General features: G+C 37.0%; 2 protein-coding genes across 12 annotated transcripts; one reads left to right on the forward strand and one right to left on the reverse strand.

Moving 5' to 3' along the window:
* Window positions 1-282: 282 nt before the first annotated feature.
* Window positions 283-16,406, reverse strand: LOC104215730 (uncharacterized protein At5g08430-like). 11 transcript variants are annotated; one of them, XM_070155937.1, is made up of 12 exons: window positions 16,223-16,405; window positions 16,038-16,067; window positions 14,733-14,828; window positions 13,113-13,262; window positions 11,206-11,922; window positions 10,123-10,235; window positions 7,281-7,340; window positions 6,078-6,128; window positions 5,835-5,906; window positions 4,580-4,790; window positions 1,402-1,467; window positions 283-1,045 (listed from the first exon to the last, which is right to left on the reverse strand). In XM_070155937.1, the coding sequence occupies exons 5-12, from the start codon at window positions 11,843-11,845 to the stop codon at window positions 642-644; spliced, it is 1,617 nt and encodes a 538-aa protein (XP_070012038.1). In that variant the 5' UTR covers window positions 11,846-11,922; window positions 13,113-13,262; window positions 14,733-14,828; window positions 16,038-16,067; window positions 16,223-16,405; the 3' UTR covers window positions 283-641. The 11 variants fall into 11 exon arrangements, with proteins under 11 accessions (XP_070012038.1, XP_070012040.1, XP_070012034.1 ...); XM_070155939.1 differs by lacking the exon at window positions 14,733-14,828; XM_070155933.1 differs by having other exon boundaries at window positions 16,038-16,405.
* Window positions 16,407-20,808: 4,402 nt separating this feature from the next.
* On the forward strand, window positions 20,809-21,426 carry LOC138878125 (uncharacterized). The gene has a single exon (XM_070157786.1). It carries the CDS (start codon window positions 20,809-20,811, stop codon window positions 21,424-21,426), a length of 618 nt encoding a protein of 205 aa, XP_070013887.1.
* The last annotated feature ends 5,064 nt before the right edge of the window (window positions 21,427-26,490 follow it).

The raw sequence follows: 26,490 nt of genomic DNA on the forward strand, positions 1-26,490 counted from the left end.
AAATTTCCTCTATTTTTAACGTATACATGATGATACATAAATTATCTAGCAAGCAATTTCTTTTTCATTTTAAAAGAAAACGCTTTAGTTAAGACTTTTTCTTTTCTTTTTGTGTATTAGCTAGCAACTAGTCATGTTTAACATTTTTTGTGCTAACAATAAAATGGAAGACATGCATAACAATTTGGTGTAAGATGATGTAAGCATCTTCAAATTAGATAGAATGCGGGAAAAGCTTTCAGCGACGCGGTTTAGTTTGCGCATCAGAGAAAAAACAAATGATTAATGAAACAATTTTGTTGTACTAACTGCTAAAAGGCCACATTATTGATTGGTAACAAAAGGTTCTTTTTGTTCATCACTTCATTACAGAGCCTCTTCTTCTGCTACCTAGTAACAAAGTAAAAATGACTGGTAACAAAACTCTGAAACATGAAATGCAGCAATGGCTGCAAGGATTGATCCATTTTCATGAGAAAGATATATTTTAGTGTACCATGATCAATGATCATTGAATAAAGACATTTAGTAAAAGAACCTCTTTTTTCTTTAATCAGAAACCAAGATTTGACAACTTTCTTACACAAGTTCAGAACTTGCCAACCTACTGCTGGTGCATTACAACACTGAATGTGGTGCTTTCATCTGACGGGGAAAAAATGGCGAAGCACATCAATCAACAAGACAGCTTCTTCTAGTCTTTGGCCAATCATCCATACTCGGAAGCTTGGCTCGAAGTAGTAAGCATCACTCCAACGTTTCAACAACGTCAAAGGAAAAGGACCCTGTATGTTTCCCTGAGGATCCAGATAGTGCCAAATTGGGACTTCAGGGTTCATATAAGTAGCCTGTTTTCCATCTTTTTGGTCCTCAACGTCTGGCTCATCATCGCTCAATTCAATTACCTCAGTTTGAGTAACCTGGACCTGTACTTCTTGAGTGACATTGTCTTCTCCAGAGGCCACCGCCTGCATTTCTTCACTTCTTTCAGCTCTTACAGGAACCGTAGTATCCATTTGTTCTTGAGTCATGTCTGCATATTGATCTGCTTGAATCAGACACAGAATAACCGAAACCAATTAGAGGATCATATACAACCCTACTCGTTTATTAAGTTATTAGTAATTATTGGGCTCCATAATTGGCCTTCACAGTAGTAATGGGTTTTCCCTCGTACATGTTCCTCCATTGACAAGCAAATAAGAGTTTTACAGATATCTCTCTATATACCCTTAAAAATGCATCACAACAAAATATTTGTCATCTTTTGATCACTAAATATAAATGTGAAGAGCCTTGGCAGAGTTAAGGATTTTAAACCCAAATTACTCCCATCTCAATCAAGAAAAGAGAATCAATTAAAGGCACTAAATTTCAAAAACCAGAGGAAGAAGGAATTACCATTTCCATCAACAACGGGTGCATCTCCACTTACAAAAGCCTTGTTGGATAGGATCATGGTATCCCCTGAAAATAAAATACAGTCAAACTTAGGGAAGTATAAGAACTCATATTTCAGATATTGACTGAGCAAAGTATTTTTATCCTTAATCAGATTACAGGAGACAATATAACAAATGAATAATAGAAATGTAAAATAGCTACTTACAACTACAGAAAAGATTTAACCCTACCCTCACACAATGCAAAACATAGTATATAAGTGAAAAAAGGACTAGCAAATTTTGACATAACAAAGGATGACTAAGATAAGCATAGCACCCATTTTGCAAACTTCGTATACTTTAACCCAAATACGAAACTTTCCCATCAAGATCAGGGTTCAAACATCAAACTTCCTCAAACTTTCAGGAGGCAGCAATAGTATTAAATCAAACAAATTGATGGAGGAAGAAGATTATTTCAAGAAAACTATTGAATTGTATGACCACCTCATTGAGAAGCTTAGCATACTTTAATTACTTAATTATGGCTTCAACACGTCCCTTCATGTTCAGCATGACTCTTTTGCTTGGGACAATCACATGTAGATTCTTTTTTATAATGGTCGACGGTGAGACTTGAACCCACAACCTTTGTATGCTCTGATACCATATTGAATTGTGTGATCACCTCGTCTAAAACTTAAACTATTTCAACAAAAACCAACAATTCGTGAAGGGAACGAAGGCATCACAAAGCATTAGGGAACGCAGATGAATTTCCCAACACAAACTAGCACGGCCTTATTGTCCAAGTCCCGCTTTGAGGGGAAAAGAAAAGACCCAACAGAGGGCTTCTGGGGATGAGTTGGGAACCTGGACTGATTTTAAAAAAGAAACTGGATACTAGAGTCAAAAGAGTCCTTTCGGAAACCTACTAATTGTCATATTTTGCATAAAGCAAAATAAGGAAATTTATCCTAGCAATTTTGGCAGGTTCATCAATAAGTGAAGACAAGGACAGAATAACTGAATAGCAGGTTTGGCATATCACAAAAAGAAACAGTGCCATCATTTTTTCCCATATGAGTACTGCAAAGATATACAATACTTTGCAGCATAAAATCAAATAAAGTTTGCTGGCAAATGACGGTTCCAATACTTGTTCTCGCTGATGCTGTTGGTCATTCAGATTGATCTGATTTGTCCAGCATTTCTTATCACATGCACAAAAAATAGAGGTGGGAAAGACGATAGTCGAGGAAAAGAAAAAAGAGCAAAGAACACCCAAGAATCCTTTTTGCCACATTATTTGTCCCTAACACAGTAAGCAACCATCAATTTTCTCTAAACGGTGGAGTTGGTGCCAGTTTGTGCACACATCAACTATTTCATCGGGTACCTGTTACCTCCCATCAGCAATGGTATCGGGTAACTCTGGCCACCAAGGCTACCTAGCATTTTTGTCTCCGCTGATAATTGAACCCTGGTCTCCACGGTATTCATCCACTTCATTACCCGCTAGCCACATGCTTAGGTGCGCCTCGATCACTTTCACTAACCTGTCTCGCCAAATCTGAAATATCTTGAAGGCTCCACAATACTTTAGAGGATAGAGGTCTCTGCTCACATTAAATCAATTGGTGCCTCAAAACAAATAAGACATCCTCGTAGGTCTCTTGATATCTAACTCAACTAAAAATCATTTTATTTGACAATTACCATAGTCAAAACAATCTGTCTCAACCATCAGGACAGTTGGATCTTTTTGAACTCCAGGGGGAAAATATTGTAGTACAGAATTTCAAGATTTCCAGACAATAACCGATTCTTGAGGGGAGAGAGAGGTCACCACTAACTTCAGCTCGTCCAAAAATTGTCTGTCGATTCGACAGCCAACTAATTTGGCTTTTCCATTTCCCACTCGAGCCATTTTAACCTCTCCTTCCCTTCCCTTCCACTGAAATTATCTCCATTTATCTGCCCCCACCACCAACCCTGGTCAAAATAATTGAAAACAACTCTCTCTCAAATTCTGTTCAGATTAAATTTCTTGTTTCAGGTATCACAACAACAACAATAACAATCCCAGTATTTTTCCACAAGTGGGGTCTGGGGAGGATGAGATGTACGCAGTCTTACCCCTACCCTAGAAGGACAGAGAGGCTGTTTCCGATAGACCCTCGGCCGGAGAACGAATGACAAATATGGCAAGAAGAAGGAATAACAACAAGATAAAAATACTCAAGCCAAGAAAGCAATCAAACTCTAGGTAATAATAGCAATCTATGAATAAAAGGATATCATACTAACACTAATGCTAGTGAACTGGGAAAGACAAGGAGATACGCTCGACTACCTACTGGCCTTCTACCCTAATCCTCGACCTTCATACCCTCCTATTTAGGGTCATGTCCTCAGTTAACTCCAATTGCACCATGTCCCGCGTAATAACCTCTCCCCAAGACTTCTTAGGCCTACCTCTACCCCTCATGATACCCACTGAGGCTAACATCTTGCACCTTCTGACTGGGGCTTTTATACTTCTCTTAACATGCCCGAAGCATCTCAACCTCGCCTCCCGCATCTTTTCCTCCACAGAAGCCACTCTCACCTTGTCCTGAATAACTTCATTCCTAATCTTATCCAACCTGGTATGCCCACACATCCACCTTAACATCCTCATCTCAACTACTTTTATCTTCGAGCATTCATGACCCGCCAACAATGTGCGCTATACAACATAGTAGGTCTAACTACAACTCTGTAGAACTTACCTTTTAACTCTCAGCGGCACACTTTTATCACACAAGACACCGGAAGCGAGCCTCCACTTCATCCATCTAGCTCCGATACGTGCGTGACATCCTCATCAATCTCCCCGTTACCTTGTAGTATAGATCCAAGGTACTTGAAACTACCTCTCTTGGGGATAACTTGTTTTTGGTTCATACTAGAAGGCGTAAAATTATTTAACACTATCAAGTCACTTAAAAGCTAACTTGTTTCAGGTATCAATCTCAAAAATAACTTGTTTGCGTCTAAACTTTGTTAAGCTTTCAGGCTGACATATGACTTACATCTGTATGCTTCTAGAAAATGGCTAAGCTCCATAGAGTAAAAAAGAATGGAAGGTTTAACTGAATAAGGTTTTAGATATTGTAAAGTTCTGTTGCAGAGTGGATGTTAGAACTCACCTGCACCAGAATAGTCTGTAGCTCCATTAGGAGTTGACTTTGGTGAACGACTATTTTCTCTTTCTTGTTCCACTGCATTTTCTTCTAGGGCGTCAACCGTTTTAACTTCAGGCTCTAATTCCTCAGCTACAACTTTTGGCATCATGGAAAAGAGTCTATCCTGTTCCTTTTTTGTCTGTAAAAGCTGCTTCTTCTCCAGAAACTCAAACAGTGTAACTACTAAAGTAGGTCAAGGAGACAGGTTCATCAGCAGGATCAGCAAGTATCAAACAGGCTTTTAGCTTTTACACCAAAGCCCCAACCAGAGGCATAATTTTGTTACTATTGCCTGAAACAAGCCATACACACTTATGTCGCTACAAATCATCTCACTAAGGATAAAATAAGAAGTTTGACGTTAAATTACTTTGGACGTATGACATACTTTTTGGGACAGACTAGAAAGGGAAGTATGCCACATAAATTGGGAGTTTGGGACACGAAACATAATAAAGAGCTAAGCGTTTTACTCGCCATTCTATAAAGTTAACTTTTCAGGATGGCGAGACTATATAACTCTTTTCTACCGAAGTCAACATAATAAAGAGCTAAATGTTTTACTCTTAAAATACCGCATAGGTAAAACTAGGTCATACATTTTGGGATGGATAGAGTAACTCTTAACAAAATAAAAAGCCATATTAAGGGTTTGGTGTTTGAAGCCTTATTTCATGACAAGTTAAAGTGGCAAAAACACAAGAATGTTATTGATCAACATTGCATTGGAGTTTCATCTAAACCTCACATCAAGCATCATTCCAGGCTTTACTAGTCAGGAGGTAATTTTTCAGCCAAGAACCATATAACATTCAGGAAGGAAGTATGTCACAGTTGATTTTAAACAACCCAGCTTTTTCTTGACCAAAAACAAATCCATACTAATTCTCAATAGCATGATCTTGAATTGAACAAAGGTATATGAATTCTGTCCAGAAATATGAAAGGTGCAAAATAGATCAAAAGACTGTCTCGAACAATGACTCTCTTGTTACTTTTACTTCCAGTTATTTGAGTCTAGTCCCTCTGACTAAACTTGTGCATATGACAGTTTGAGCTTCTGGAAATGATTACCAACATATAATCTGCAGACAACAATTACGAACTATGCTTCTCTTATGCAGAGAAGAAATTGCTGAATTCAAAGAACAGGTTGTGCCATGCAACCATAAAAAGATGCAGATTTAAATAACGGAGCCTTGAGATATATGAAAGGATATTGTTTGCGCCATCCCTTCTCATTGGCATGATCAATGCGCTTTTGTAACAACGCAATTTCTCTCTCAATCCACTGTAACCAAATCAAAATGAGATAGAGTCAAAAACAAATATACATGACAAGGGATGATGATGAACAACATAGCAGCAATCTGTATACAGTAACAAGCAAATAAATGAGTAACATCCTGCAGTTCACAAGGGCAACCAGACAAAGAGAATCGGCGGAGAATTCCAAACTTACATGCTTGGTGATATCCTTGTGCAGAACTTGGGCTTTTGACTCAAGCTCCAACTGCCAAGGAAGTAGGTAAATGAATTACCAATTTGAAAACAAAATTATGACGTCAAAGTAAAACAATACATAAATTACTAATCTGAGAACAAAGTTATAATGGATTACACGTCACTCAAAATGAAAGTAAATATCAACCTATAGTTGGCTAACAAGTCATGAATACACAAAATTTATTCTTTCCCACATAAAATAAAAGCATTCATAAGAAGCAAAGAATAGGACCAGAATTTATTAAGTATTAATGTAGTCAACACAGAGGCATACAAAATCCAAGCTAATTATTGAGAATAATAAATCATTGATAGAAGAATACAGTAGCTGACAATTTCCAAATGCTGCATTCTCCAGAAGTTATTTTATTTTTAAAAAAGGCTAATATTGGAGGGGATGGGGTTAGAAAGTTTCATCGTGGAAAACATTACTGATTATTTCTCTGAGCCTAAGAAGCGCCAGAAGTAACAACTGGAACAAATTTAGTTTGTTTTTAATGCCACATAATAACAACAGCAATTTTGTGATGCAGAAATGAGTCACAGTAGAGGTTAGGATCTAAGATAAAGACTATTAGATTGTTAAAGAAAAGAAGAAAGCTAGTCAATGTGAAGAGACGCGCCTACTGAAGACAGTTTTATATACAATTCTTTCCATGTCTTTTCAACTATATAGGTTGTCCATGTGATCATTTCCACAAACATACTGTAATATTAAAGCACAGAAAACCTGAAGTTTCCATGAAGAAAAAAAGGTGCACAATAGATTTCTTCAGCATTTAACAATTTGTGGATTTCACCCTCTTTGGGAAGAAAAAAAGGTGCACAATAGATTCCCTTTTTTTTTTGTGAAGAAGTGTGTATAGTACATCTTTTGTAAATATTTCCGAAGAAGCTGCAGAGGATTTAATCGCCTGACGAGTAACTATTAAAGCATCACTGCCAAGTTATTCATGTCAGCAGATGATCTGCACTTCAATTTAGGAGCATTTAATGAAAATATGGTAAAATACCAGCAGCCAGCAGTTCTAAACATTAACCTTGAGAAATCTAATATGGTCAGATCTATTAAATCAAATAAATTTGCTTACATTCTATTTCACTATGAAAGACCTAAGAATTGTAGAATGAAAAACTTGCTGAGGCTTAGATATCTTACAACAGTAGGCTTCTGGAGCAAACCAGCTTTTATTCTTTCACGCAACTCCTCACATTCCTCCTGTCAAAAATATAGAAATTCTTAGAACAAAATACAAATATTGGACCAATGAAGCAGCAATACAATTGTATACAGCAGGTAGTCATACACAAGAAAAGCCTTTTACATTTGCACATATATTAATTTTAGACCTATACCCTTTTTTGTGTTTGTGCGTATGTTTATATACGTAACCATGGATAAAGGTGAAGGGTTGTGGTAGATGACGTCCAGTATAAAAATAGCAAAATATGATAATTGATTGGTTGTACAAAAGGATACATCCAGTCAACATATTGGGGCCAACACACTTCTTTTGTAAACTTTAGTATCTTCTGGATGCCTCTTTAATGAAACTTATTCATCAGAAAAAGAAGAAGAAAAGGACAAACCCGCTCAACATAAATATACACGCTATACAATCCTTCCGCGCTAGTTTCGTTGTTCTTATCAGAGTCAATTTATATCAGCTTTTATGTTAGTCTTTACATAGATTAATTCACCTTTAAATAATAACATTTAAAAAATTTGAAACTATTTAAAAATAACAACAATTACAAAAATATCTACAATAAATCTTGGTCAAAGAGTATTATGTTAAATTTTCAAGAAGTGAAATATGACAAATATTTTCAGTAAAAAGGACATGGTATATTTAGGTATAACTGTATAAGTAATATGGATAGATATCTTTAATAGAAAAATCTAATATCATAAAAAGAACGTAATCATGGGCGAACTAGATTTTTGCAGTCATAAAATATTAGTTATACAGGGAAAATATAGCCCTACAATCTTGTTAAATTAGTAAAGGGATTATCATGAGAAAATCTATTGATTAACACCACACAGGAGAGAAAGACTACTCTATATCCTAGACCCGTTCTGCTGAAAGAAATTGACAAATACACTCTATCCAAATGCACCAAACAATTATACAAATATGAAATTCATGCTAAATGTAAGTAGTCACAGAAGTAGCAGATTTATTATATCCAAAAATGTATTTTATGCATTTATACTACTTTAGTTAGATTCAGTTGCTGGGAGGCAGAACTCAAGAATAAAAAGAAAGAGCTAAATAGTAATGAATACCAAGCAAAACTGTCCCGATAAGTCCAAATTCAAATCGTGGTTTTGTTACAGATTGGAAAACACACAAAGGGAAAAAAACAGAGGTGGCAAGGAGTTTCTCACACCAAGCACCTAGGTTGTACACACAGTCAAAAGTAACTTTATCAATAAAATGCAAATATTTCATTCAAGGGTGTGGCTTAACGGTCAATAAAGTGGGACGAATATCATAGGAGACTAAGGTTCAAATCCCCGCAAAGACAAACACTGCTAGTTGATTTATTTTCCATTTGCCGAAGCCATGATTGGCAAGCATCTGGTGGCATATCCAAGGTTCACATAAAGTCATAAACAGACTTTTAAAAATATGTCATAACTATAATTATAATCATGATTATAATTAGGGAGAAGGTCTAGATTTGTCCTCCTACTACTGCATATTGTTTACATTTGTCCCCCGTTATACTTTTCGTCCACTTTAGCCCCTACCGTTAAAAAACATTACAGATTTGCCCCTAATCCTAACGGCCCTACACTGTGGCAGTTGACCCCTCTAATTATTGTCCATGTCCTGCCAAATCAGATGGCCCCACCAAATTAAAACCCCCTAAACCCATAAACTTGACCCATTCTACCTACGCACTTCTCTTAAATCTTCTTCATCTAAACCTCACGTTTTTATATCCTCCCTTGTCGAATATGGAGGACTTTGTCATATTTCAATATATTGATAGCGGTATATTATTGAGAATTTTGGGATTTAGACTTGGTGAAAGAATTATATTATTCCAGCATCACTTTTGTTCCTTAGGTGGCTCCACCAAGTTTTTGATTCCAATAGAAATCAAAAGATGGTGGTTTCATTAGGATTATATTGTAAAGCTCTGAATCTTTATCTTCCAAATATAGGCAGCAAGTTCTTCAAGAGACTCGTACAATAAGTCTTTCACAGCGTCCTCATCAAGTGTTTTCAATTTTCTTAATCATCATCTGAATTTTTGTCAATCCAAATATCCAAAATCTCGAGCTGTTAAAAAAATTTCACATTTTTCTTTTCAAATACTTGGATGTTTGCATATGGATCTTCCATTTTGACCAAAACATATGTTTTGTATTTGCCGCTTCCGGTGGGCATAGAACGACGGAAGACAACTTAGAAGATTTAAGGAAAATGAGTGGGTAGTCAAGTTTATGGTTCTAGGGGGTTTTAATTTGGTAGGGCCATCTGACTTGACAGTTGACATGACCAAAAATTGCAGGGATCAGCTGCCACAGTGGATGGCCATTAGGGTTAGGGGTAAATCTGAAAGGTTTGTTAACGGTAGGGGTTAAAGTGGACGAAAAGTAAGACAGGGAACAAATATAAACAATATGCAATAGTAGAGGGATAAATCTAGACCTTCTCCATTATAATTATAATATTTAAGCTAGTAATTTCCTATTTTTGGTCAATAATTTATGATTATAATTATAATATTTAAGCTTGTAATTTCCTAGTTTTGGTCAATAATTGAGCATCCTCGAATGCATGCCTTGACCTTTGAATAGAATACAATTTCTCGAAATCATTTTTTTGTCTTCGTGAACATTAAAACCCACTCAAAAGTTTTGCCAGAGGATGTCTCAGAATTACCACAATCCACCAAAGAGAGGGCAGAGAAAGGAGTAATTTCAGATCAAAGCCATCCAACACTAGAATTGACCACATATGCTGCTAGTAGTTGCTTACCTCAGAAAAATCATCATCAGATAAGGAAGATATGGGAATGTCCTTCATCAGATTTGAAAGTTGAAGGTGAATTTCAAAAGCAGCATCGCTGGTTGCTGAAAAATTTCTTACACCTGTGAAGCATTCAACTTTACAATGAAAAAACAAGCAGGACAGAGAATGTGATTTAATGGAGAAGACAACATTCACTTTTCCATTTTTCATGGTCCTCTTCAACTATGCACAGTCTAAGAGATAATGCAAAATTGTCTTGATCATCAAAGTTTCAGGAAAACCACATATTCAGTAATTAGGCAAATAGTATTACCTGGCTATGAGTAGCTAATTGTTTCTGTTTCCCTTGAAGGAAAGATTCTTAGGAATTCCACAAAGGAACAATGAAAATGAAAAGGGGATGAGAGAGAATGGCAATAAGAGGAGATAGCCTCTTTTAGAAGTATTTCTTGAGACAATTAAAGAACTATAAGCAGAAGCAAGCAATTACATTACACAAAATATTTCTTTTTGGCAGGCAAGCAAAATTGTTTTGTCTTGGACAAGACACCTACAGAAGTCATGACATGTATTCTCAATCATAAGTGTCGTTCAGTTTATAAAGTTACCGTTCCACTAACAATTTTTCCTTCCTTTGGTTAACCAGTACAAATAGAATAAACATAGCATAGCATGTCCAGTGATGAAAAAAGTGCAGAGTCTCTACAGAATGGTAGAATAGTGATATTTTTCTGTTCTTTTTTAGTTTGCTTCTTTTTCCTTTTCCTTTAATAGTTTTAAGTATAGAAAAGAATTTTCTGAGTATTTACTACTTCCAATTTTTATCTTAAGAAAAGCTTTTACTCAGCAATCACCTGTTTCTAATTTAACTAGAAATGCTTTTGCAAAGGACTATGACTATGTAAATGGATATATTTGGAGGGAAGCATAATTTAAAGGCCGGAACCGGATTGTTGTTTTCCTTACATTTTGCCCGAGTCTGTTTTATAGAGAGTGAAGTCTTCTGTTATGAGAAATATCAATGCAACATCAATGTTATTTAGTCACTACAGGATATTCAGAAAACAGAAGTGCACAATGACAATATACCTTCAACTTGCTGAAGCTGGTGGGAGTTTTTCTGGAAGTAGTCATTTGGGTCAGATTTTACCCTCACAAAGCAACCCACAATTCTATCTCCGTAACTTTCAGGGGTCTTCATAAGATCCCGAACTAAGCTCCTCTTCAAGTACACAAGCTTAATGTTTTCAGCAATAACAGCCGCAAAACAGCTTTTAGAAACAACAGGAGCCTTTTTCTTTGGACTCACTGTACTTTTTCTTCCCTTAGATGCTATCAAAATATCCTCCTCTTCCGAATTGTTAGGAGATTCATCCTCTGATTCATCATGGTTCTCACTGAAGTGCACTTCCAACAAGTCATAGATTTTTATCCGCGGTATAGATTTCTTTCCGAAAAGGGTATGAAGTCGCACATCACACATAACCCTCTTTTTCTTTTGTGGATTAAGAAGATTATTCGAATTTACATATTCAGTGACAATAGCCGTCACCTCTTGTTGAGAATATGTTCTGCTTGTATCTTTACCAATTGATTCAAGGAATTCAACCAACGGTTTGGATCCCCATCCAACAAACTCTAGTTTCTTGATTCTGACATTTCTCTTCCTTTTTAAAGAAAAGGGTAACTGATCATTGAATTCTTCCACCCAAAAGGAGTCCCCATCCATGCCTTCAGGATAATATGCCAACACGAGCTTTTACACTTCAGGAAAAGTAATTGCTACAAACTCAAACCATCAATAATCTGGACAAACGCAGAACTGTTTCTTTATGAATAGAAGCTAGAACGAATCCCTAAAATGACAGAATTTGAAGATAAGACAAGCCTCTCCAACTATCACAGTTGAAGGCAGACACAATGCGCAGTCGCTTGGAAGATCATAGAAAAAGCAAGCACAATAAAACCAACTTCAAAAGTGATGCTACATCTGATTTTGGTGAAGTAGACTTTTGAACACTTTTTTACTCAATCTGAACAGCTTTACCTACACATATATCAAATTTGACCAGTATATTGCTCAGATAGGCCTATAAGGCCTATAAGTATTCAGGATGTGATCGGCCTAGGGGACTGAAACCAGAGACTTTCTCATTGGTCCCAGGCTAAATTAATGATTTTACTTCTGCACAAACTTGTCTACTGTTGCATATTATTCCTTCAGTTTACTGGGATAATTTTTTTTATTTTTCCTTTTAGGATAAGTAAATAGTTTACTGGGGTGGCTTCGTCGACATAAGCTCGCTGGAGTTATCGTCACATAGGTTGTAAAAGGAGATCTCCTAAAAGTAAATGACAGGGAAAAATATGTTGCATTTTTTATTTGTAAGTGGTTTCTTTCTTTTGTACATAGTCCCGTTGAACTTCATGATTCACGACCAAAATTGCAACTCCTATCTAATATGGAAATAGTATGTCTGACCACTATTATCCTAGTAAAATATACGCTTCCCAAGCATAGGCATAGATAGAGGAGTTACTTGCAGTTAAGAGAAATGATAAATTATCATGAACAGATATCATAAATGTAATCTGTGCAATAGATGCAAGGTGCAAGGTCTAAGTGCAAGCAACCCGAAATATCTTCTTTTTTTTTTTATCAGGTAAACTATCCCGATTTATCTATATGCATCTCGGTGCTCCTGCACAAAGCCAAACAAATTGAGGACTATAAGAACTGAGCACAAGCTGTTGCTAGACTCTGACTTTCAGAACATGCGCGAGCGTAACAAGCATACAAGATTTGGAAAGATAAGATCAACCATAAATCTACACCATAAGCTTAGATAAACAAGATCAAAATTTTCTGACAATTGTTTCAAATATTTATCTACAAAAGCAACTAGATCTCCCAGAATTAGTAGATAAATTAAAGATCTCCATATTTCCGCCTCACAAAAAAGAAACCCAAGAGAATAATGTGATTCATGGTTTACCTTCAGGAAAATCTCACTTCCTTGAGTGCAATCTTAACCAAGTCAAGGACAAGGACTAATGCATGGTTGCTTTAGATTTTCAAGTAGATAGTCTTCATCTTTCTCTCGCTCTCTCTGTCTCTCTCTCAAAGACTAAAACCACGCAGCCACCTGTTTAAAATCAGTGTCATTGAATGAAATTTGCAAATATAGGTGGATGTGTGTCGTTTTCTCTAGAACTATTTAATACCTAGATCTTAACGCCAAAAATTGCAAAAAAAGCATTTATCGAATCCAGACAAGCTTAATAACAAAAGGCTATTCATTTCACCAAAATTCATCCAGGATCATGCATCGGTTATAAATTCACCTCTTCTTATACTTAACTCTTAAGGTCATTTAAGAGATCAATAGTAAATGGGTCATCAAGCATTTGTCAATAGTGATTGGAAGAGGAAAAAGTAAGAGAAATATCAGCAATTGATTTAAGTGAATAATTCATTGATAAAGCAGCGGCTAGTGAAATTACTTGACTAGATCAGAAATGAATCCAAAATAAGTCCTGCATTAACAGTGGAGATGCTAGCATGGTAAGTCTTTCACTTTTGAAACCGGTTCCATCCCCCTTCTCCTCCCTTCCCACCACAATTGCCATCCCAAAAGATAAACAAACATTACAAACTAAGAATTAAGATGATAATAAAATTATCATTTAATAAAGACAATTCTTGGGGCTTCAAATACAATGATCAAAGGCATTCCAGTCCTTGTCACAGCATGACAGCAAGGATGTCCATAATTTAAGGAAAGTAATATCATTAACACGCTGACTACAATCTAATGATAGTTAAATTGAGAAACACTTCTGTTAAATGAATTATAGTTTTACACAGTCCACTTAGAAATAAATTTTTGAACCCAGCCAAGGTCAGAAGAAAACCCTCTTTTTTTTTTAAATCAAGTGGTCAGATTGAAGAAGCCTTATCTTTCTTTCCTTTATTGAGTTTTTATCTTTTTCTTTTCTCAAAAAGAACAAAGTTTCAAGGACATATGCTTATTTCACAAACAAAGCATTTATTAATCTTGAATTTTCTGATAAAAGAATAGCAAACAATCATCATACAAATCGTGGTAACATGTATAACCTATTTGGTTGAATGTGACGAAATTGACAAAGGGTATTTGTTGAGAAAAAAAAAAGATTGAATAAATGAATGTAATTTCTTGTATCCGTCAATTTAAATGGAAAATGGGAATAAAGCAGGTCGCAATTTTTTTTTTGATGAAGTAAAAGTAGGTTGCTATTACTATGGCAACTTATGGAGACAGCTCAATAGTACGGTTCTTACAACATTCATACTACGAATGCATTGAAAAGTAGGAAAGATAAGGTTGTATTCAGTTCTCAAGAACAATTTAGAGCATTTATCCGCAAGATTTCACAATCTTCCTTTGTCCTTTTTCATTTTCATTCTCTAGTTCAGCTGTCCATGAAAATCAAATTGGCGAGATAAAACTTCCTCCACCATGATACTCATGTTTTAATTGACTAGTTGAATCACTAACATACCAGTCATTTCGATTTTCCTATCTTTAGCTACTGGAACAGAGAAAGAAACAAGCATTTAACAGAGTGTTTACTTGGGTTAAGAGATTCTCTAAGGAGGTAAAGAGGAGAAGGCCAAGAAAGTTTGAAGGCTGCTTGCAGTTGATGGAGTTTGTTCGAGCTTCTGGTGGCTGAGCCAAACAAAGAACAAGCATTCAGGAGTTAAAGGGTCAATAAATATAGAACAAAAAGTGATGATAGCCAAGGATAAAGAATCTTATACCAAATGTGCCAATTAAATCAAAAGTTGGATTGAATCTCATTAAACCCATTATAGACACAGTATTTTAATTCAATCGGTAAACCACACAAAATTTCTTAGTGGGTTACTTCTCAAGTTTGGAGCAATCAACTGAAGAATTATAGAGAATGAAGCAATCAAGAAATAACCTATGTTCTGAAGGAGCAGACCTCGAAAAGAAGAACTGTCTCTTGCTCTGAACACTATTTCACTTCCTTTTCCATTTCTGATCAATCTAGTTTTCTGCTCATATCATAGCCTAATACTCTAACAAGTTTAAAAAAATTTGAGTCTAGTGTGAAACCAGGGGCTATTGCTTCACGGACAAAGCCATGCGTTTCAGAAAAGTGTGCAATTCAGAAAATGACGCACAAAATCATCCCAACAAGAGGTGGTCAATTATTCGATGGCAAACCAAACTAAATAAAGTGGTCGAGTATTTGAATCTATACTTTAATGAGTTGCATTAACATTGACATTATTGTATATTGGATGCTGAAATCAGTTGTTTTGTTTGACACTATTATAGTAATAAATTCATATACGTTTCATTTTTTTAATTAAATTGTGCACTTCCCTTCAACGATGCATGTCTTCACTTTTGCATTTTCGCTTCATGCCTCATGGACAATGTCGAAGCTACTCTATGAAAGGGTCGATGGAAAATTCCACTGTGTAGATAAGGTAAACTTTTTTACTATTATGTATATATACTATGTATTGAATCCCCTTGATCTCCTCGTGTATTTACTTCTTTATATTTTGGCACCCCTTAGTGAAGAATCGTTCTCTGTTACTGCCCGTGTACCTTGTCGCTTTTTTGTGCTTTTCGCTTTGAAAACATTTCATGAGTCCCTTTGACACCATTCGTTAAATTGGTTTTAAAATCAACTACAATCTCATATATTATCTAATAGTTTCACTTGCAAGGGAAAAAAAAGTACAAAAACCATTAAACTACTCAGGAATTACCAAGATACCTCCTTTTCCTTTTTTATGGAGTTAATTCAACAAAGGCATATAAAGAAATTAATAAATAGTACAAAACCAAAACACACACCAAAAAAAAAAAGAGAAAGCCTAGTAGACCAAATGGTACCTGTGCAGCAGTAGCAGCAACCAAACGATTCTGTGAGGAACCAAATTCAGCAATGGAAGAGTTAAGGCTCTCCAAAAAATAGAGAGAGCGAAATGTAGATGGAATTGAGTTGCATATAACAGTTTTTCAAGCAAATATTTAAATAAAAAAATTGGATTGAATGGAAACTGGGTTATGGGTTTTACCCTGAAGAGAAAAGTTCACTGTCAAGCTGAAGTAAAAGGGAAAGAGTGAAAGAAGTGCGAGTGTGGCCGGAGACGGAGACGGAGACGGAGACGGAGACGGAGAGGAATATGCTCTTGTTTTCTTTTGCGGCTTTGTGCGTTATAAAGAGTGAAAGAGGAATACGCACGTTATAAATTCTGTTGCTTTGTGTCGATTGCTGATGAAGGTCCATTTGTGTCTGTTGTTTGACTTGCCTTTCTCTTGACAAGTGGATTGTTAGGCTGAAAATTACTTCTTTAGTCTATAAGTGTAAATATTATTATACCTGGTGAAAATCATTTTGATCACTCAACTTTAGCTTAAAAATCAAACTTATTCTCTAATATTAAATAATAGACTTTCTGCTCCTCCAAACTCAAATATTTTTTTAAATTACCTATTTTACCCTAAGCTTATAGGTCATTGTCTAGTTCTTTTACATTTTTAATATATATTTCCTAATGTATAATATGAATTTACCTATATGGATATTGTAAACGCACAAGCAAAACATGAATGAATATAGGTTTTGGGGATGAAATTTCGATCTAAATCTGAAAAGCCATATCTTTCTATATGGAATCACTTTGTCCTTTTTTAGCCTTTTTTTGTTTGTGCATCTTTCTCCCATGCTTTTCGCTGGTCAACAACCAACCAAAGTGCTCTATACTTCTTCACTACTCATATAGGGCTTGACGGAAGCTAAATCGAATCGGAATAGGATAAAGAACACACGAAGAAAAGAGGATTCTAAAAGTGAAAAGCCTAGAAAACTAGATTGTCAGACTCAAAGGTAGCAATAAGATCTCTGTCTTTAGAGAAGACATGAAGGTTTTCTAAAAGTCTCCTCTCATTACTTATGGATAAAGCTCTTAAGCTTAAGCTTTTATTGAAAGATCTTCCCATACTAAATAAGAATAAGAGTCTTTCAACTAGATGTGCTCATTTGGCTTGGTTTGAAAGAGAGAGAGAGAGAGGTCTAATAACTAGTCCAACTTCCTTGCATACGGAAGCGGTAATAGGATGTTTGTTTACCGAAAAAATAGTACAGTTGAATTTGTAGCGTGATTTATAGACACATGGATTAAATTGATCCGATAAATAAAGTAATGAAGAACAAAGCGATTAAAATAAAGAGAATTAAAAAAAGACAAGTCCGAGCTTTAGAATGTTCCCACCAGGATCAAGAGTGATTATAGAATCCTAATAACACTTGTATATGAGATTGAGAGAAAGAATAATAGTTTTTTTGTTATAAGACTTTCTTAATGTTTTACAATAGAATGTAAGCCTCTATTTATACTAGAGTATGAGGTGTATGGTCTACCAATTATGCCATATTGATTACTAATATATATGTTACAATAAACGATAATAAAAGGTAATAAATTCTAATAAAGGCTAATAAAAGCCAATAAAGGCTGGTAAAGGCCAGGGTCTTCCGTAAAGTTTCTACAACGGTCATATTTTGAAGGTTTGTATCTGGTGTCAACATCTTATCCAGCCACAAGTTTGTATCCGGTATGAACATGGTTGAAACACTGCCGATTGATCATAATTGACACGTGTTACTTTCTAAGTCACTCATCTTTTGAGACCGATTTTCACTGTATACAGATAGTTTCCCCAACTTTCCGGTTACTTACTGTGATGTGACTGGGAAGTGAAAGTTTTCCACCCTCGTTATTGTCTCATTAAAAACTTTGTCGAGAAAATCCAATAGGGACAAAAATCAGGCGATGAAAAAAAGAGTGCAAAACTTAGGGATTCAAATGACAACTTAGTATTCTTTTGTGGATGATCAATTGGCGCTGAAGAAGTACTACCATCACGGAAAAAAGTTGGATCTCAAGTTTTTAGTGTTTTCCCTGAACTTAATCTTTGAAGTTTAACTTTTGGGTTTTCAGTTGAACCCGAAAACTTTTCTTTGAGTTTGACTCTTGGGTTTTTAGTTGTATCGAAAAACTTTTCTTTGAATTTTAGCTCGTGGGTTTTTGGTTGTACCCAAAAAAATATCTTTGACTTTTAACTCTTGGGTTTTTAGTTGTACCCAAAAAAAGTTTTGAGCTTTATGTGATGACCTGCCACGTCATCATGCCACATAGGTGCCATTTGACATATATTAATGCCATGTGGAAGCTTACATAAGAAGAAGGCTAGCACTTGTGAGAAGATTCTAGAGAAGTATGGATATTTCCTTAGGAAGAACCTAAATCATTATGGATTTGCTAGGAAAGTCCTTGGAATCTTCTAGGCTTATGGAGAATTCTAGAGAAAGACCTTATCTTGTAAATATTAAGGACTTGTATAATAATTATTATTTACACACTAGCCCCTAGGAGACTAGTATATAAAGGGGGTCATTCTATAATTCACCAAGCAAACAATTCAAGTTCTCTCTAATACAAAACTTTCTTTAACAATTCTCTTGTGTTCTTTTTACCATTCTTTTAGCGATCTTGAGTGTAGTAAGGCTGACTTGGCATCGCAAGAACTTGAGTAATGTACTTGAGTGTAGTAAGGCCATGGATCTTACTCGAACAACCATGGATGGCCGGAAAGTAGCATAAAAGACCATGGATAGAAGTTGAACAAGATCTGGACTAGATCTCTTCGAGATCTTTCCACGAAATCACAAAAACGGGCAACCAGGAAACGTAGGAGACAAGTATACGTCTCAAACAACCATGGGAATCCCTTGATTGAGTGAGGATCAAAGGGGATTGGGCTGGTTTTAGGTGGCGGCGATTAAGGTTTGAGTTAGGTTTCAGAGAGAATTGAAGAGGAAAGGGGATTCAAGGGCGGCGGATTGTAACAAATAAGTTAGGTTAGGGGGTCGTTTGGGTTAAAAAAGGTAAAGGGAAATATGGGTCGTTGATCTTAGAGATCAACGGCCAGGATGAGACGGGTAGGTGGGGTTCCGGGTTTGGGCATGGGTAAAGAGGGTGTGGGTCGGGTTTTATTAGAATTGGGTTGGGAAATTGGGGTCCAATTTTGGGCTACAATTGAAAGCCAATTTGGCTATATTTTAAATAGCCATTTTTCCCTATTTAATTTATAAAAAATAGTATAGTTTCTGAAAACTAATTTAAAGGGATAAAATAATTTATAATACATAATTAACAATTTTAAAAAACACATGATCCAATTTTATGCGTATAAAACATAATTAAATATAAAAAGGCTAGTATTGCAATTATGTGCAATTTAGCTTTAAAAATACTAAATAAAATTGTAAAAATTAATTTAGCCATATTTTGGGATAAGTCTAGAAATTCAATAGATGAATTATCAAAATAATAATTTTAATTATTGGGGATTTTATGGATAAAAGGGGAGAAAATAAATCAATTTAAACCTTTAAAATTATGGAAAAAATAATAAAACCTTGGGACATGCTTATATATGCATATATATGCTATTTTGAAGGTATTTTGCATATTGAAAATATATAGGGAAAAATTGGGTATCAACAGTGGTCAAGACCGACAATGTGGCTACTAGCTACTTTCAGACGCAGAAGAAGCTCACAGCAAAACAGGCTAAGTGGTAGGATTTCTTGGCTGGGTTTGATTATGTGCTAGAGTATAAGTCGGGCAAAGGTAACATTGTAGCCGATGCCTTGAGCCGGAAAACCGAGCTTGTTGCAATCACTTCAGCAAGATGGGACATTCGGGAGGCTATAAAAGAAGGCATACAGCATGATCCAGCAGCCAAACAGCTTATCGAGTTAGCCAACAAAGGCAAGATGAGACGGTTTTGGATAGAAGATGGCCTACTACTTACCACAGGTCGGCGGGTCTACGTGCCTAAGTTTGGAGACATTAGACGACGAATCATAAAGGAGAGTCATGATACAATGTGGGCTGGTCATCCAGGTCAATGTCTCACTAGGGCCTTGGTTGAGTCAATCTACTATTGGCCACGCATGCGAGATGACATAGAGTGCTATGTGTAGACTTGTCTTGTCTGTCAATAGGACAAGGTTGAGCAACAACAACCCAGAGGACCTTTGGAGCCACTGCCAGTTGCAGAGCGTCCATGGGAGAGCGTCACTATGGACTTTATCACTTGTCTACCGAAGTCCGATGGTTATGGTACTATTATGGTGGTCATAGATATATTTTTTTAAATATGCCACCTTCATGCCTGCCTCACCAGGTTGCACTACCAAGGAAGCCGCCAAGCTATTCTTAAGAACGTGGTGAAGTATTGGGGCTTACTAAGGCATATTATCAGTAATCGAGACCCCCGTTTTACTGGAAACTTTTGGAGAGAGTTATTCGACATACTTGGCACAAAACTTCACTTTACCACTAGTTTCCACCTACAGACAAATGGACAAACGGAATGGGTCAATGCCTTACTAGAATGCTACTTGAGGCATTGTGTAAGCGCACATCAAAAATATTGGGCAAGGCTCCTAGACATCGTCCAATTCTCTTATAACTTGCAGCGGAGTGAGTCCACGGGGCGGACACCATTTGAGCTAGCCACAAGCCAACAGCCACAAACTCCACATTCATTACCAGTTGCGTTCGAGGGAAAGAGTTTGGGGGCTTATCATATGGCCAAAAGATGGGAGGGGCAGCTTGACACTGCTAAGTCCTACTTGGATAAGGCAGCTAAGAATATGAAGAAGTTTGTGAACCGTAAGCGCCGTCCCATAGACTATAGAGTTGGGGACATGGACATGGTGAAGTTTAACCCAAGACAGTTCAAGGCACTACGGGGCATGCATCAGAATCTAATTCGCAAGTATGAAGGGCCATTTAAGATTGTCTCCAACGTAGGAAAGATCTCATACAAGCTTGACATGCCATCGTATCTTAAGATCTACCCTGTTTTCTATGCCAGCATGCTTAAGCCATATCATAAAGACAAGGATGATCCGAGTAGAGGCCAATCAAGTCGAGTGCCTATTACTATCACTGCCTCGCATGATCGAGAGATTGAGGCTATTATGGATTATCAGGCCAGTCAAAAACAAGGGCAAAAAACCACTGCTATGTTCCTCATCCATTGGAAGGGGCAATCACCAGATGACTCCACATGGGAACAATATGAAGACTTATGGCAATTCAAAAATAAGATCCGAGAGTTTATGCAGCAGCATTGCGCCGCGGTCATCGCAATATTAGGTGGGGGAGAGTGTGATGATATGCCACATCATCATGCCACATAGACGCCATTTGGAATATATTAATGTCATGTGGAAGCTTACATAAGAAGAAGGCTAGCACTTGTGATAAGATTCTAGAGAAGTATGGATATTTCTTTAGGAAGAACCTAGATCCTTATGGATTTGCTAGGAAAGTCCTTTGAATCTTCTAGGCTTGTAGAGAATTCTAGAGAAAGCCCTTATCTTGTAAATATTAAGGACTTGTGTAATAATTATTATTTACACACTAGACCCTAGGAGACTAGTATATAAAGGGGGCATTCATTTGTAATTCACCAAGCAAACAATTCAATTTCTCTCTAATACAAAGTTTCGTTTAACAATTCTCTTGTGTTCTTTCTACCACTCTCTTAGAAATCTTGAGTATAGTAAGGCTCATAGCAAGAACGTGAGCAAGTTGTGCAAGATCGTGAGCGAGTTGTCAAGTGTCACATGTGTACTTAGTTAACAACTAAGGACGTCACATTTAACTCTTGGGTTTTTAGTTATACCCAAAAAAAATTATAACCTCACATCCTCAGAAACTGGGGATGTTAATGTCACTCCCCAAACCTGGGCCTAGACGTAACACGGCACCCGGTGCCTGACTACACGCGGTTGAGCGAACAAATTGGCTGGCTGAATCAACATGTGATATCATAACATAATGAATGCGGAAGATAAAGATACACTATAGGCCGTGATGGCGCCCAACGTCACCGTCAGGAAAGCCAACGGTGAACTATCAACTTAATTACTCATTTTATTATTTTTGAAATCATGAATCTCGTTAAATAAATAGAATAAAATCTGGTACTCGTAGGAATCCGTGATTTTCCTTACCAAATTTCTTATAAAATATAATTTTACAATATGATATGATAACAATAACGAAAACTGCTATAATGAACATCCACTAGGAACCCCCAAAATCCGGTATCACAAGTGCATGAGCATCTACTAGATAATAATACAATATCTGTTTGGAATATAAGATAGAAAGAATAATGTAAATAATCATGATGGAGACTTTGTATGCTGGGCATCATGACATAGGATACAACTCACCTTGAAGTCCCCGCAATAACTGCGCCCTTGCGCCCAATAGACCACCAGAAATATATATATATATATATACACATGCACAATAAGTGCAAATGTGTAGCATGAGTACGTAAATCAATGCGTACCTAATAAGTATCTAGCTTAACCCCAAAGAAGTAGTGAAGAGGGGTCGACATCGACACTTACTAGTGGTCCAATAAATCAAATATAGTAGAAAGTAAACATGTATTAGGTGTGGTAAACAAACAGTGTAAACAAACATAGGTACGTGGTACGGTCCTCCTCTGAACAGTAAACACAAGCTCTCAATTATTGGTTACCTCATCAACCGGAGTATATATATAAAATGGTCCCAACCAGATAGGTCACCGCAACTCAAATCAGGAAAACTCACGGACACGCTCGCTTTTTCTCAAATATTACGCATGATTCTGCCGAGGCGAACGGTCCAATCCCATAAGAGTGTTTCACGAAGTTGCTGAGGTGAACAACCCGATCCCATAAGAGTATTTTATAGAAATATTGAGGCGAACGACCCGATCCCATAGGAGTATTATATAGAAATACCGAGGCGAACGACCCGATCCCATAAGAGTATGTTATAATATCCTGCCGAGGCGAACGGCCCGATCCCATAAGAATATGATACTATCGACGCGAATGGCCCGATCCCATTAGAATAAGAAGTTTTATCGGGTCCTTTACCCCACTCACGAATATATGCGTAAGTTATGAAGTTTAAGGAAATTTTTGACGAATACGCACAACGTGGGGAGAAATTCATAAGGAAGCATATTTTTTTACGGCTAATCAAGTAGATCGTCAAATTTCTAAAATAGCGAGTCCATTACTCTACGCAAGTCTAATCTCAGGTCGTATTGCGAGATAAGGTAATTGAACATGCAAGAATAACTCAAATAGTACAGTCAAAGCATGACGTGAAACTAAGTCTACCCGGACATAACCAGGTACCCTAGCATACGCATGGATACTCGTCATATTATACGCGCGTAGCTCCCACAACATGTATCATATAAGAAGAATAACACCTATGGGGTAAATCCCCCCTCACAAGGTTAGACAGGAGACTTACCTCGCTCCGAAGTTCCATAACCGGCTCCAATGCCTCTCTAACACCTCAAACTGATGCCCATCAATCTAAAACTAGTCAAACAATGTCTAAATCAATCAAAATATACTCCAATGTGTATAATTTAATAGTTTATAATAATTCCCAACGCTACTCGAAAAGTCAACAAAGTTAACCCTTGAGTCCACGTATCCGAATTCCGAAATTTTTTGAGGATAAACGTTACCCATAACACCATGAACCCAAATATATAATTTATCCCTAGTTCTATATCCAATTTCGTGGTAAAAATCCAAGAATACCAAATTCTTGGTTTTCTTCAAAAGCACCACAATTTCTACAAAATTTCATGAATTTACAAGCCTAAATTCATATATTTAACTCACAACTTGTAGGAATCACTTACCTCAGGGTTGACGACGAAAATGGCACTCAAAAAATCGCTCATAAGTCAGCTCCCATGGAAGAAATGAAATGAAAACGAGCCAAACCCCCATACTTAACAAGCATTCTACCCAGCGATCATCACTCTTGCGGCCAAACAGTCGCACCTGCAGAAAAATCCATCACAGGTGTGTTCCCCTGTAAGACCAGCCAAACCTGCTTCTGTGGAAAAATGTTCGCTTCTGCGAGCCTTTACTACCCTGCCCAGCTCTGCTTCTGCGGAAGATATGGTTGCGCCTGCGGTTGCGCACCTACGCTTGGACCTTCGTACCTACGGAAGGCATTGCCGCTTCGCCCTTCGCTTATGCGCTCCATTGGCCGCATCTGTGAGCTCGCGGGTGCGGTGGATTCCTTGCACCTTTGAATCCAGCCAACCTTAAACCACATTCGCTTCTGTGACCCCTTATCCGTTTCTGTGGGCTTGCACCTGCGGCCAAAGCCTTGTAGGTGCGATGACACTAGAAGCCTTAAGCTTCAGCAATTCTTTAAGTCCAAAACTCAACCTGATTCCAATCTGAGTCAAACCCGAGGCCCCCGGGACCCCATCCAAACATACCAACACATCCCAAAACATGATACGAACTTAGTCGAAGCCTCAATCATGCCAAACAACCTCAAAACTATGAATCGACGATTGAAACCTTTCTTTAAATTTTTAAACTTCGACGAACGCGTCCGGATCATACTTAAACATCCCGGAATGACGCCAAACTTTACTTTCAAGTCATAAATCACAATACGAACCTATTCCAAGGCTCGAAATCCCAAACTGACATCGATAACACCAAAATTCACTTCAAATCAAACTTAAGAAATTCTTAAACTCCCAAAATGCCATCTTTCCATAATAAGCGCTGAAATGCTCCCGGACTACCCGATACTTAACTCGAACATACGCCCAAGTCCAAAATCATCATATGAACCAATTAAAACCTTCAAATCCCGATTTTGAGATTGTTTACTCAAAATTCAAACCTTAGTCAACTCTTCCAAGATATAGCTTTTGAATTGAGAATTTTCTTTCCGAAATAACTTAGAATTTCCCGAAATTCAATTCCGACCACACGTACAAGTCATAATACATAAAGTGAAGATACCCGAGGCCTCAAACTATTGGGCGACATGCTAGAGCTCAAAACGACCAATCGGATCGTTACATTTTCCCCCACTTAAACATATGTTCGTCCTCAAACGTGCCAATAATTGCTCCGGAGTTGCCCCAGAATCATTGTTTAACACCTTGTGCACCTACTCATGCCACCACAACCCAGGGGAGCACATTAGCTCTAGCCAAACTGAAGATCATTCCTGCTACCTTAGCCCACAGGCCTTAGAACCAAATTCCAACATCTTGAATTCTCTACTAGGTTTGATTCCAATGTACGAACATCGACACAGTCTCCACCCACTGTACCAAATATGATTATGCACCCATATTGAGATCACACATGTAAGCACGTGATTTTTGACCATCCCCGAGAATTTTCACATTTTTAGCGTGAATATGTGAAATTGGGTCTAGTATAGCTATTTTAACTATTTTACTTTATTTCGTTGCAAAAAGAAAAAAATCACAAAATATATATATAAATTTTAGTTTATGTATTTCTCGTAAATTTGAAAAATACAAAAATTGTACTTTATTTTGGTACTTTATATAAATTCGAAAATTACAAAAAATATAATTCTATTAATGTTTTGTAGTCGTTTTAATTTTGGAAAAATACAAAAAAAATATTACTTTATAGTTTTGTCTTTATTAAAAACGAAAATTACAAAAAAAATAGTTTTATTAATATTCTATAGTCATTTTAACTTTGAAAAATACAAAAATATTACTTCATATTTTATCTTAATATTTACGAAAATTACAAAAATAGTTTTATTAATATTTTGTAGCTATTTTAAATCCTTAAAAATATTTAAAAAGATATAGTTTTGTTAAATACTAGTCTTATTTTTGGTAGTTATTTTGCTTACATAGGACTAGTTAAGCAGCGTGTTCCTATTTCTCGGGTCCGGGCAAAAGAATAATATTCGGGTTCAAACTACCCGGTTTTAGGCCTAATTTCGGACCTGACCCATAATAAACCGTGTCCAGGACACATGGGGAACCCCACCACGCGTGGGGGACACAAACCTTGAACCCCACTACGCGTGGGGCTCATTTTTATGGGCATTGTGTTACAAAACACGGACAAAAAAGCCAAAGGAAGGGGGAGGACTTCCAGGATTTGTTTTTTAAAACAATGGTACTGTTCACGCTTCTTCTTCTTTAGAAGAAGAAGCAGAAACCCTAGAACTAAGACCCTTAAAAACTCCATTTCCGGACTGCCCCCAGCACCGGACCAACTTCCCTCAGCAACCCCAAAACCACCGTCAACCTCCAGCTCCCCCCCTCGTCGTCACTGTCCAACCAACGACCAAACGACCACTCCGTCACCCAACGACTGTCCATAACCTGCTGCCCAGTTCCGTCGACCACCACC

Source organism: Nicotiana sylvestris, chromosome 9 (assembly GCF_000393655.2).
Source record: "Nicotiana sylvestris chromosome 9, ASM39365v2, whole genome shotgun sequence".
Taxonomy (NCBI): domain Eukaryota; kingdom Viridiplantae; phylum Streptophyta; class Magnoliopsida; order Solanales; family Solanaceae; genus Nicotiana; species Nicotiana sylvestris.

Coding starts and splice junctions, on each gene's coding strand:
- LOC104215730 (XM_070155939.1), bottom strand. CDS start 11,845: ATGGATGGGGACTCCTTTTGGGTGGAAGAATTCAATGATCAGTTACCC. Junction 5,907..6,077: donor ACAAGGATATCACCAAGCAT/GTAAGTTTGGAA, acceptor ATTTGGTTACAG/TGGATTGAGAGAGAAATTGC. Junction 1,468..4,579: donor TACAGACTATTCTGGTGCAG/GTGAGTTCTAAC, acceptor TTTTATTTTCAG/GGGATACCATGATCCTATCC.
- LOC138878125 (XM_070157786.1), top strand. CDS start 20,809: ATGGCCAAAAGATGGGAGGGGCAGCTTGACACTGCTAAGTCCTACTTG.